The 10,892-nt window shown below is 54.0% G+C and overlaps 1 protein-coding gene and 1 long non-coding RNA gene across 4 annotated transcripts; both read right to left on the bottom strand.

Annotated features, from left to right (window-relative positions):
• Positions 1 to 408: 408 nt before the first annotated feature.
• On the bottom strand, positions 409 to 3,289 carry TLCD2 (TLC domain containing 2). Its single transcript, XM_043583468.1, has 4 exons — positions 2,823 to 3,289; positions 2,347 to 2,429; positions 2,061 to 2,143; positions 409 to 1,497 (listed from the first exon to the last, which is right to left on the bottom strand). Exons 1-4 carry the CDS (start codon positions 2,990 to 2,992, stop codon positions 1,045 to 1,047), a joined length of 789 nt encoding a protein of 262 aa, XP_043439403.1. The 5' UTR covers positions 2,993 to 3,289; the 3' UTR covers positions 409 to 1,044.
• Positions 3,290 to 4,281: 992 nt separating this feature from the next.
• Positions 4,282 to 10,116, bottom strand: LOC122485117. 3 transcript variants are annotated; one of them, XR_006297788.1, is made up of 3 exons: positions 8,938 to 9,969; positions 6,733 to 6,903; positions 4,282 to 5,435 (listed from the first exon to the last, which is right to left on the bottom strand). It is a non-coding gene; the product is annotated as an uncharacterized LOC122485117 (long non-coding RNA). The 3 variants fall into 3 exon arrangements; XR_006297790.1 differs by having other exon boundaries at positions 4,282 to 6,903; positions 8,887 to 10,116; XR_006297789.1 differs by having other exon boundaries at positions 4,282 to 6,903; positions 8,938 to 10,116.
• Between the last annotated feature and the right edge of the window lie 776 nt (positions 10,117 to 10,892).

The raw sequence follows: 10,892 nt of genomic DNA, 5'->3' as shown, positions 1-10,892 counted from the left end.
GCAGGGGCACCTGGTGGCTCAGTGCATTGAGCATCTAATTCTTGATTTTGGCTCAGGTCATGATCCTAGGGTCGTGAGATTGAGCCCTGAGTTGGGTTCTACACTGAGTGTGGAGCCTGCTTCAGATTCTCTCTCTCTCTCTCTCTCTCTCTCTCTCTCTCTCTCTTTCTCTCTCTCAGTGCCTGGGTGGCTCAGTCAGCTAAGCGTCGGACTCTTGGATTTCAGCTCTGCTTGTGATCTCACGGTTTGTGAGATGGAGGCTTACATCAGGCTCTGTGCTGGCAGCACGGAACCTGCTTGAGATCCTCTCTCTCTCCCTCTCTCTCTGCCCCTCCCCTGCTCGCATGCACTCTCTCAAAATACAGAAACATTACAAAAATATTCTCTCTCTATGCCCCTCCCCCCCCCTAAAAAAATTTTTTTTTAAGGCAGTAGAACTAACATTAAGTACAAACACAGTAGTGTGGCTTTGAGAACCAGAAATAGCAGCAGCAATTGTAGTGGCCCAGATCTTCTGTCTCTTGGTGACTATTATGTCCACCCCCACTGGCTACTGATAGCACCTGTGTGGCCTCCTCCCATTGCTAGAATTTGGTCACAGTTGAGGTCTTTCTTCCTCTGACCCCACCCCCTCCATGCCAGATCTCTCTGATCCTAACAGGACCTCACCTTTCTTCACCTGTTCCCATGCTAAAGCAAAGGATTTCATTGGTAGTTTCATTTAGCTTCATGCCTCCTGCCACCTCTTATTGGTAGAACTGGCTGTACCTCTTGAGTTAGTCTGCTGGACGAAGCGGTCATCTGATGATGGGATTCAGTGAACAATAGCCCAGGATCCCGGTTTCCCACCCATCATGAGCATCAGCATTTCTTCTTAGATCCTAGGAATGGGGAGGGGTGTGAGTTAGCCGGAAAAGGAATTGAGATACTGAAAATTCCTTTCGGTCCTTACCCCATCGAGGGACAGTGCACTGTAGACCACCATGTCCTTGTCCTGGCCATGTCTCCCCCAGGACTGGCCGGAGAGGAGCCTGACGCTTCTCTCTAGTCTTTTAGGCTGAGAATGGAACCATCCCTGGTGACAAGCTCACCATCACAACATCTCCTTGTGTCCCTGGTTTCCTTGTGCCCAGGGATGGGCGGGCGGTGCCGAGACCGTAGGACATCACTGACCAAAATACGGACACCCAGTATGATGCTCATGGCACCCACAGTCACCAGTCCAGTTCCACCAAGGATGACCAGAGCAGGAGGCACCTGGTGTTGCTGCCGAATCAGCCACAGACTTATCCACCCCAGAGGCACCAGGCGGAAGAGGGCCAGGGTGGCCAGGGTGGCCCAGCTGGCCATGCTGAAGGCCAGGGATGGGGCCTGGTGGGAAAGCAGCAGCAATTTTCGTAGGTGCAGGCAGGCAGAGTTCAGCTCCAGGAGCAAAGACACCATAGAGAGGCCTACATAGTGGCTGGACAGAATGGCGGTGCTGAGGCAGCTCACTACCTAGGGAACAGGGGTCAGAGGTCAGAGGACCTTCCAGGAACTACTGACCATCATTGCCAACATCTCAATCCCTAAGACAGGGGCTCCTAAGCATTTTGTGGTATGCTATCAAAAACCTGCCCTTTAGGCTTACCCTTACGTTGGGGCCTAAATGGCATTAAAATAACTCTTCCATAATAACCCTCGGCCCAGAGGTTGTCTCCCCTGGGGCAGCAGCAGCGTCTGCACAGTATACCCCCCACCCCGCCCCGATTTCCAATCCTGGGTTTTGATGCCCCATCCCCACTCCCTGTACTGGGACTCCCCCTTCTCAGAAAATCTCCCTATTCAACATTTCTGCAATCTATGAGCCACCTGAGGGAATCCAAGCTACCTAGGCAGTGCTCAGACTCCAGCTGTGGCTAGCAGTCAATCCTCTCCCCCCAAACCAGCCCAAAGTTGGGAGGATCAAGCCCCAACAGGGTCAGAGACTCTGGAAAGTCACTGGACAGAAACCTGAAGAGAGATTGGGGACCCCACCCCGAGCATACCACCGTTCCTGTCTCCCTTTCCCCAAGTCTCACCACCAAATGATGACAGAGAAGTTCCCACGCCTGGCCCAAGGTCTGGTTGCACAGCATGTCAGCTCCATCCGCCAAGAAATAACCTATGGGCATGGTATGAGGGGGAGGACCATTAGGCCTCCCCAAGTTGTTGTACCTCTTGGAGAGGAATCTTCATCCCCTCCTTTTTCCAGGTCTTTAGTTTCCTTCAGCAAAGCTGCCAGAAACATTTGACCCCTGGGGACCTAGAATTACCATCGGAAGGTTGTTCCCCACCAAGCCCGCCCAACCTTCCCTGCAGACTCACCCACGGACACAGCCACCAGCACCAGGGCCCAGAACGGGTGGCCGTGAATCGGGTCGGCAGCCATCTGAGGGTACAGCGAGAGCCTGTAGGAGATGGGGGACCATAGTCAGCATCGTGCAGACTCAGACCCCATTCTCCCGCTGTGCACGCTCACCCACCCATTCACAGCCCCCACCCAGTGTCAGACTTTCAAGGTCCCGCTTGGAGGGAGTGAAGCCTACTTGGAAAGAAAAGAAAAGGAAAGAGAAGAGACGAGAAGAGAAGAGAACAAAAAAGAGAAGAGAAGAGAAGAGAAGAGAAGAGAAGAGAAGAGAAGAGAAGAGAAGGAGAAGGAGAAGGGAACAGGAAAAGGAAAAGGAAAAAGGGTTGTGTAAGGTCCTGCTTCGATTCTTGAAGGTGCCCCTATGGGTCTTTTAATCTCAACTTTCGACCGCTCCCCCTCACCCCGGTACCTCCCGAACCTCTAAGCCCCGCACCCGAGCAGCGCCCCGACCCCTGTGAGCAGGCTGTGCACCAGGGAGACACAGATGTTCCGCCACTTCCAACGGTCCTGGGCAGCAGATCCCGGCGTGGGCAGCAGCTGCAGCGCCCAGTGCAGCCCCCGGAAGGCGGCGAAGGAGGCGCCGGTCACAAGGAGCCCCCACATGGCCTGGCAGGTCCGATTTAGTCCCTTGGGCGCCGGCGCTCTCAGCTGGGACGCACCCAATGTCAGCTGCGGGGGCTGTGAGCTGGTTTTCGCGCAAGAACGGGTGTTTGGCTTCCCCAGCCCACCGCGCCTTTGGAATCCGCTTTAACTTTTCTAGGCTTCGACCACGCCCCCATCACTCGGCTAGGTGGTGATTGGAGCAGCCGGGGAGCCACGCCCCGGAGCTACAGCCAACAGATCCTGTCCCGCCCTAGGGTGGGTGGCGGGTTGGGGGCTTCTGGGGACCACGCTTTGCAACGGAGCTCAGGGGGACTTCCAGGCTGTCGACAGGGTTCTTCCCCAACTCCTGTGTCCCAAACCCTTCGGAACTCCCGAAATAGGTCGCTAAACTCACCTGACACCCCCAGAGGCCCCGCCCCATTGTCTTTCACCTCCTCTTCCCTATACTAACCTTTCACCTGCTGGTCATCCCACTCTTGGCACCCTCACCGACCTGAAGGTAGAGGCCAGCGCACACCCACTCCCACTTGCTTAAACATCGCCACCGCACTGCCCCACATCACCCCCACCCCGTCTCAGCTGTGGGGGTACCTCATTTCCTTCGAGCCACCCTTTGCACTTTCCGAGGTTTCCAGACCTTTAACACATCATGGCAACCCTATTAATCCCAATAGTCCTGTCCCCTTACACAGTGCCTTCAAATGGAACAACAGCTCCCATTTTGGAGAAGCGACCCGCTGGGGACTCCTCCCCCCAACCGCTTTTGGGGGCCCTACAGAGGACCCTTGCTATTAGGAGGGGAGGGAAAAGGAAACCACTTAGCACTCAAGTCTTGAAAAGCACCCCTCCCCCCAGGGCTTGGTACAAGTTAGGTGAATAGAATTCTCTCTTCCAATCTGAGGTGGCAAGGAGAGGTCACGCAGGGTCACCTCCAGGTTGGGGCAGAATCAAAGAGAAAATCAAAGACTGATAGGATTCTAGAACCTTTCAGCCTGGAGATAAAATCTTCCCCGACGCCCCCACCTTCCATCTCCTGAAGAGTGACAGGTTTTTACTGTTTTCCTTACTCCACACCACACCTCTTCAGCTGGCTGAAAGCCAGCAATTCAGAGAGCTGTTTCTCGTAGGTGGAGAGGGGTAGATTCCAGCTACTTACTCCTGGAGAATGAAGTTCTTCACATTCTCACAACCCCTTTTCTTCACCAAAACCCCATTTTGTCCAAGGGGTTAGGGGCATCCCTTCATTCCTCCACACCCACCTCTCCAAGTTTTTAAAACAATTACACTGATTCTTTTAAATTTTATTATATGAGAACCACACACAATGTAGAAAATTTTAAAATAGAAAAGCCAAAGAGGAAAATCACAATGATTTTGTTCCACCATCCAAAGATAATCACTATCATCAACATTTAAGAGTTATGTCCTTAGTCTTTATCTGTTTTATATATACAAGAATATACCCATATTAAAAGAAATTGAGATCACATAATACACACTATTTTCATAACCTTTTTAATATTCAAAGAGCATTTTTCTTTCCAGTCAAATGTTCTTCTACATGACTTCTAATGGCTGTGCAGTACTCCACCATCTGGATGGATATACAATGATTTACTTAAGCAATCCCCCATTGCAAATTTTCATTACAGCAAAGAAGAAGTGAATTCCCAATCAGACAACTGCTTCTCATTTTTTCTATTGCAATGCTGGGGTGAGCATCTTGTAACTGAATCTTTAATTATTTTCTTAGGATAAATTCCCAAGTGTAGAATCACTAGGTCAAAGGCGATGGACACTTTTAGAGCGTTTGACACATACTACCAAACTGACATCCAGGAAGGCTATACCAATTCGCACCCCCATATGCAAGGTATGGGAGTGTTATTTTAGCGCTCCTTTGCCGATACTGGGTCTTCTTTTTTTTATTTTTTAAAATATAGTTTGCTGAGGGAAAAATGCTTTCAGCTATGCTTGTCTTTCTTTAATTACTAATGAAGCACACATTGTTTTTCATGGTTTTATCCATTTGAGTTTCTTCTATGAATTCCCTACATATGTCCTTTCACAGCTGGTTCTTGCTCCTTGAGGCTGCTTTATATCACTCTATAGGGTAGGGAGTGGAAGTAGGAGGATGAAGCAACAGGACATTTTAACACAGTCTCATATCTCAGGGAGGTAGTGACACTGGAGAGAAATAGTGAATGAAGCCAGTGGCCGGGAGCTTGTTCTTGATGGAGGCTGGCCGTCCTCCCTCCTCCTCGGGTGCTCCTGGCCTTTATGGGTCCCCTCTGCGGGGTGCCCAGACAGGGCCCTGTGCTCTCCGGGCCTGGTCCTTCACTGGTCTTCTGCCTGCCTCTGTGTTCCCAGGCTGCTCTTCCTCATCTCTGCTCCATGACGGGTGAGGATGGCAGAGCCACATACCCGGGGCTGGAGGGAGACACTGCGGCCAGTGAAGCGGAGAGGGGAAGAAAGGACGGAAGCAATGTCCAGGGACAGAACAATCTTTGTTGCAGCCTATGAGTGGACCCAGTCTACCCACCCCCTCCACCACAGTCCCACACACATCCAGCCTAGGCTGCAGAAGGGTGGGTTCAATGATCTACTCTCCCCTAAATCTCTCTCATAAGTGGAGAAAAGGACCCAGCTACCTGTACATCTTGTGCCCCACAGCGGGACAGCTTTCTGCAGCCCCTGAATTTGGCCACCTTCAGGCAGGGAGGCTGGGCCACGGTTGAACCACACCAGAGCCTGAGCCCCAAGAGTTACATGGCATCAGGAGCCAGGGGTGCTAGGTTTACACAGCTTGATTCCCCAGAGGGGGTCATATCCCACAACCCATCTCGCCTGGTTACTGGAGAGAATTTCCTGCCTCGTAAGCCTGAGCTGAGTCTCACAAATTATCCTGGAAGGTAAAGTGAGAGAAGAAACAGGAACAGCAGTTGGAACCCCATCAGGGGCTGCAGTTCTGTTTTGGGTGGCAGAGGAAACCTGGGGCCACCTTTGTATGGTGGGAAGTCAATGTAGAGACTGAGCTCCTCCAGCCCCTAGCCCTGGTCTAACTCTAGCCCCCTCCCTCTAATCCTCCCCCCACCCCCAGCTCCTGGGGTTGTGTTGGTTAGGGATGGGGGGAGGGGCAACAGCTTATATGAAAAGCTGTTTTGTTCCCACCCACAGGGAGAAGAGAGCCCAGGCTCTGAGTCTGCACAGTAGGCTTCTGATTCCCTCCTGCACATTCAACTGTATGATTCTGCATCTCACAGGTGTTGAAGCTGAGACAGGAGGCCCAAGGGTCCCACATATAGGTGATTTATCCCTGTAACTGGAGTCTAGGCCAGTCTGAGAAAATACAGGGAAAGCTAAGAGCATGGAGTTGACTACTCAGATGGGAGTTTCAGTATGACCTCTTCCCTGAAGATGAAATTTACTTTGGACCTCACCTGGAAAGGCAGTAGGAAAGAAAGGGAGACAGGAAGGAGGGTCAAGAAAGACATCTGAGTAAAGGTGTTGCCAGTTTTCTTTGCTCCCATTGTCTTCCCTTTGTCACACACTGATGTAGACCAACTAACCTTGGGTAGTCACAGCCATCTAGTCCCCAGCCCAACGAGGGTCTCTAATCTACAACTGTTCTCTCTTGCAGGGCCAATCTGGCTGAAGGGTCTCCAACTGAACAAGGTTCCCTTTTCCAAAAGGCATCACCACTCCCGCTGTTCTGACCTTCCCATCCCCAGTTCCGTCACCTTCCAGATGAGGGGGAAAGCAGCTCCTTCTCCTCTTCCTCCTCCTCCTTGAAGCCAGGGGCAGAGGGCAACAGTTCTTCAACTGGCAGCTTTAGCTGGGTCAGGACATAAAGCTTGCCACTGAAGAACTACTGCGGCTCAGCCAGTTGAGGATGTGGGAGGGACAGGCTCCTAAAAGGAAAGGGAAGAAAAATGGGAAGGATCTGAGCAGGGCCATGTCACAGGGACACTGTCCCACTGGCATCAAAGTCCAGCTCCAACAGATGCTCAACCTTGTAACAAAGGGTTCTTGGCTTTGACTTGGGCCTGCAGGAGCAGTTAACTTCAGTGAGAAGAGGCAGCTCTAAACATACCTCCTTGCACCTCTTTCCAGAACTGAAGGCTGTAGAGACCCAGGCCTGCTCTCACCCCACCCCCCACCCCTTGCCTCAGCTACCCACGGAGGGCCCCTCCTCTTCAGCATTCAGAGAGGGCAGGACTTAGAACCTTGGACACGTCCCACCAATCGCCCAGGTACTTGGTGAGAAGTGGTACCTTAGGTCCAAAAATGTGAGTTCAGTGATCAGCCCAACTGACTTGTTCCCAAAGAGTTCAGCTAGAAGAGTTTTGGGGGCCTACATCTGGGGAAGAGTAAGGAAGTGTTTGGAAGGTCAGCAGAGGCTCCAGGGACTGTGAGGAGAGGACAGGGGACCAAAGGCTGGAGGGGAGGGAGGTATGGGCAGGGTGGATGGGCAGCTTCCCCAAGACTCTCAAATGCCAGGCATTCCGCTTGCGCATTCCGGGTACATCTGGTATGAATTCCAGGCTGTCTGCCGGCCCCTCCATGTCTGAACTTTGTTCCAAGTTCCAAGCCCCGCCCCCACAGTTCCAACGCATGAATCAGCAGGAAAAGCCGGGCCCTGCAGCATGGCCCAGGGAGGGGGCTGGGGGCGTGGCAGGCTAGAGGGCTGTGAGCTGGGGAGGGCGGGTCTGTGCTGACACTCAGTCCAAGGGCATGGCCCATGCCAGTGTGAGCGGCCAAGGCGGTCTTGCTTTCAGACTTCTATACTCAGAGGATAAGAAAGACTAGGGTGGGGGTGGGAGGTTTTCAAATTACAAAACCCTCTTGGGAGACATGAACTTTGTGGTATCTTCCTTCCCCCAGGTGACCAGTCCAACTCCTTCCCACTCTCCTCTGTCTGAGCCAGCTCTGTTCAGCCCATAGGACTCAGCGGCTGCTCAGAGTCTGTGCCAAGCAGGTGCCCTTGGCTGCAGGGCGGGGTGGGCCCAGGGCACTGACCCTCTGACCAGCTGCTCCATCAACCCTTTGGCACCCTGACAATTCCTAGCCCAGTCTGACAGCCAGGATGACAGGCCAAATGAGTTGGAGGCTGTAACTAGGGCCGGAGGGAGGTGGGGGCGATAGCCTAGCGAGAGGCCATAGGGAGGGGCCAAGAGTTGGCCGAGAGGTGGGGAGAGAGGGAGCCCAGTGATGACTAACCCAGGCGCCCCACCCAGTCAGCCGGCTTCCCAGGCGGTCAGGGCCAGGCCTGGGCTAGGGGCCCCACAACCGGACATGCTGGGGGGAGGTGCAGAGGTGACCTTCTCTGGGCCCAAGACGGCCAGTTAGGCTGGGGAGGGGGGGTTAGAGTTTCCAGGTCCTCCTCCAGCCCGCTTCCCCCACCAACCGCGGTGAAACCCTAACCTTTGGGTTGCATAAGGCCCCCGCACCGCCGCCCCCTACTCCTCTCCCCTCCCCCCTTACATAACATCCCCTGGAGGGAACGAGAGGAGGGGCCGGCCCGCCCAGAGACCCCTTCCCTGCCGGGGCGCTCAATTGGCCCTGACCCACTGACTGCCAGTAAAGGAAAACTACCTCCTCACTACCCGCCGGGTCCAAACCCTCCGCAAGCTAGAAGGCCAGTTCTCATATCCTTTGACCAGGGGGCGCCCAGGTTAGCTGCCCCCAGCCCTCCAGCCCCTCGTCTCCCTTTTAGCCACTCTGCAAAACCTTCCGCCACTACTGCTGTCCTGGCTCCTTCTTTAAACCTCCTGCCACACTACTCCAGTCAGTTCAGGCCCCTCTGCCCCAAAGCTCCGCTACCCCCGCCGCCCCCTCTCCCCTCCCCCGGAAGGGCAGGGTGTGGCCACCAGGACCCTACTTTCCCCCGTTACCCTGTTAGCACGGTTCCCTCCTGTGCGGCGGAGACCCCAGCTCACACCCACCTGGTGCTGGGTGGGGGGGCTGCTGAGGGTAGGGGAGCAAATCAGTGCGTCCGTCCCCCACGGCCGGCGGCGCTGTGTCTTCCCTGCGCCCAGCACACACCGGCTCCAGGCTCCGATCAGCTGGCGGCGTCGTGACGCACAAGCTGCGATTGCACCGCCCAGGGCCAATCACCGCCCACTGCTGGGCAGCGTGACCACACCCACTCTGGGGCGCCAGCACTTCGCCCAGGTCCCGCCTCTCCGGCCGTCTTAGCTCTGATTGGCAAGGAGGCCACCCCTTTGCCTGGGTGAGCTGCGCTAGGCCACGCCCACCAACTCACGAGCTCACCAATAGGTGAAAGGGTGTGGCTGAGCCATAAGCCTAAGGCAGCTTGCTTTGAGGAGCGCTACGTCAAACCAGAGTCCTAAAGAGCAAAAGGAAGTAAAGGCGTGTGTGTTTGCGTTGCACACTGGTCAATGTAGTTCTCGGTCTGACCTCGTTCCCAGAATCCAGCGCGCTCTGTGAGTTGGCATTTTTAAACTCCTCTCCGAATCCATCCTGGCGAAGTCCTTAAAGGGCTACAGCCCCTCCTTTTTTGGGCCGTGCGTGCTTGTTTTAAACTACCCCAAAATGGATTCGCTGACCTCTGCGTATGAGGCGATAGTTCTTTAGGGAAAGGTGGAGCAGGCGAAGCAGGAGTGGGTAGAACTGAAGGTGGAAATCAGCCTCCCGGGCAGCACACTCTTCCATTGGATGAGGACTCTTGAGGGCTTTTGGGGGAGGGAAAACTGTCCACCTCTCCTGGTCCCAGCTTTCACTGGAGAGATCTAGTCCTCCTCTCCTGGCGGGCTCTTACTAATCAGGAGATTTTTCTTGTAGAGTAGGTCTCGTCCCAGTCGCATAGAGGCAGAGCCTCTCAAGCAGCAACTTCCTAACAAAAGATTCATAGTACAGTCCTCACTTGAGGGTAGAAGCAAGACTAGTGGTGGGAAACTAGGGGATGGGTCTTGCCAGAGTGTCAACTGGTAAGTAACCCCATCCTCCGCCTAATACCCCTATTCTGTCCCGCCCTCCAGAAGCCTTTCACTGACTCAGGCCTACTTAGGAAGAGATTTCAAAGGTAGAGACCAATGGGGAGGCTGCCCCTTTCCCCAGGGGCCAATCAGAGCCTAGGGGGGCGGGGGATGGGCAAAACGAAGAGGAACCCAATGACTTGGCAAAAGCTGCTAAACCGCTTTTTTAAAGGGCCAAGTCTGGGACGCGTCGCAATTTATCACCCCCACCCCCGCCCGTTCCATAAAAGAGAAACGTGTAGACAGGATCCGTGACTTTTCCATAGACTCCCAGTTGAGTATGAGGATACCGAAAAGGATCAGCCTGGGGTGAGAGACAGTTCCTCTGTATCAAATACAGGCTCCACCAAGTAATTGCTGTGGTTCCTAGGAACTCCAGAATTCCCAGCCTGTGTTCAGAACAATGTGCCTTTAAGGAAACTTCCTGCCTTCCACCCCAGTAACAGCTGATTGCTGGAAAGTGTGACCTCAGGGGACGAATCAGCTGTTACCACATCCTCCTCCTGGCCTGCCCTCCTCCATCCCCTTATCCCCACCCCACCCCCCACTCTACCTCCGCCCCAACCCTCCTGGGTCTTCAGGAAAGAGAGGAGATGGAACCCCAAATATGGGGGACCTGCTTGTATGTTCTTTCCTCTTTCACTCCAAGACTATCTCCCCCCCTCCAACCCCCCATCTGCTGTTTAGCTCTTCAGAGGTCTGAGCTTGGAACGAGCGGTATTTCCTGTCTGCACAGCCAGTTCACACTCAGCTCATACCCGCCTTCCCAGGTCTAGAAGGAGGCCAGTATTGGGGAGGCTCAGAATGGTGGCTGGCTGGGTGTGTGGGTGCTCCAGGAATGGTACTGGGAAAGGTCCAGCGAAGCTGCAAACCAAACCTAGAAGAGAGGAATAGCCATGGAA

This window comes from Prionailurus bengalensis, chromosome E1, assembly GCF_016509475.1.
Source record: "Prionailurus bengalensis isolate Pbe53 chromosome E1, Fcat_Pben_1.1_paternal_pri, whole genome shotgun sequence".
NCBI lineage: Eukaryota > Metazoa > Chordata > Mammalia > Carnivora > Felidae > Prionailurus > Prionailurus bengalensis.
This window is presented reverse-complemented; position numbering and strand designations above follow the sequence as displayed.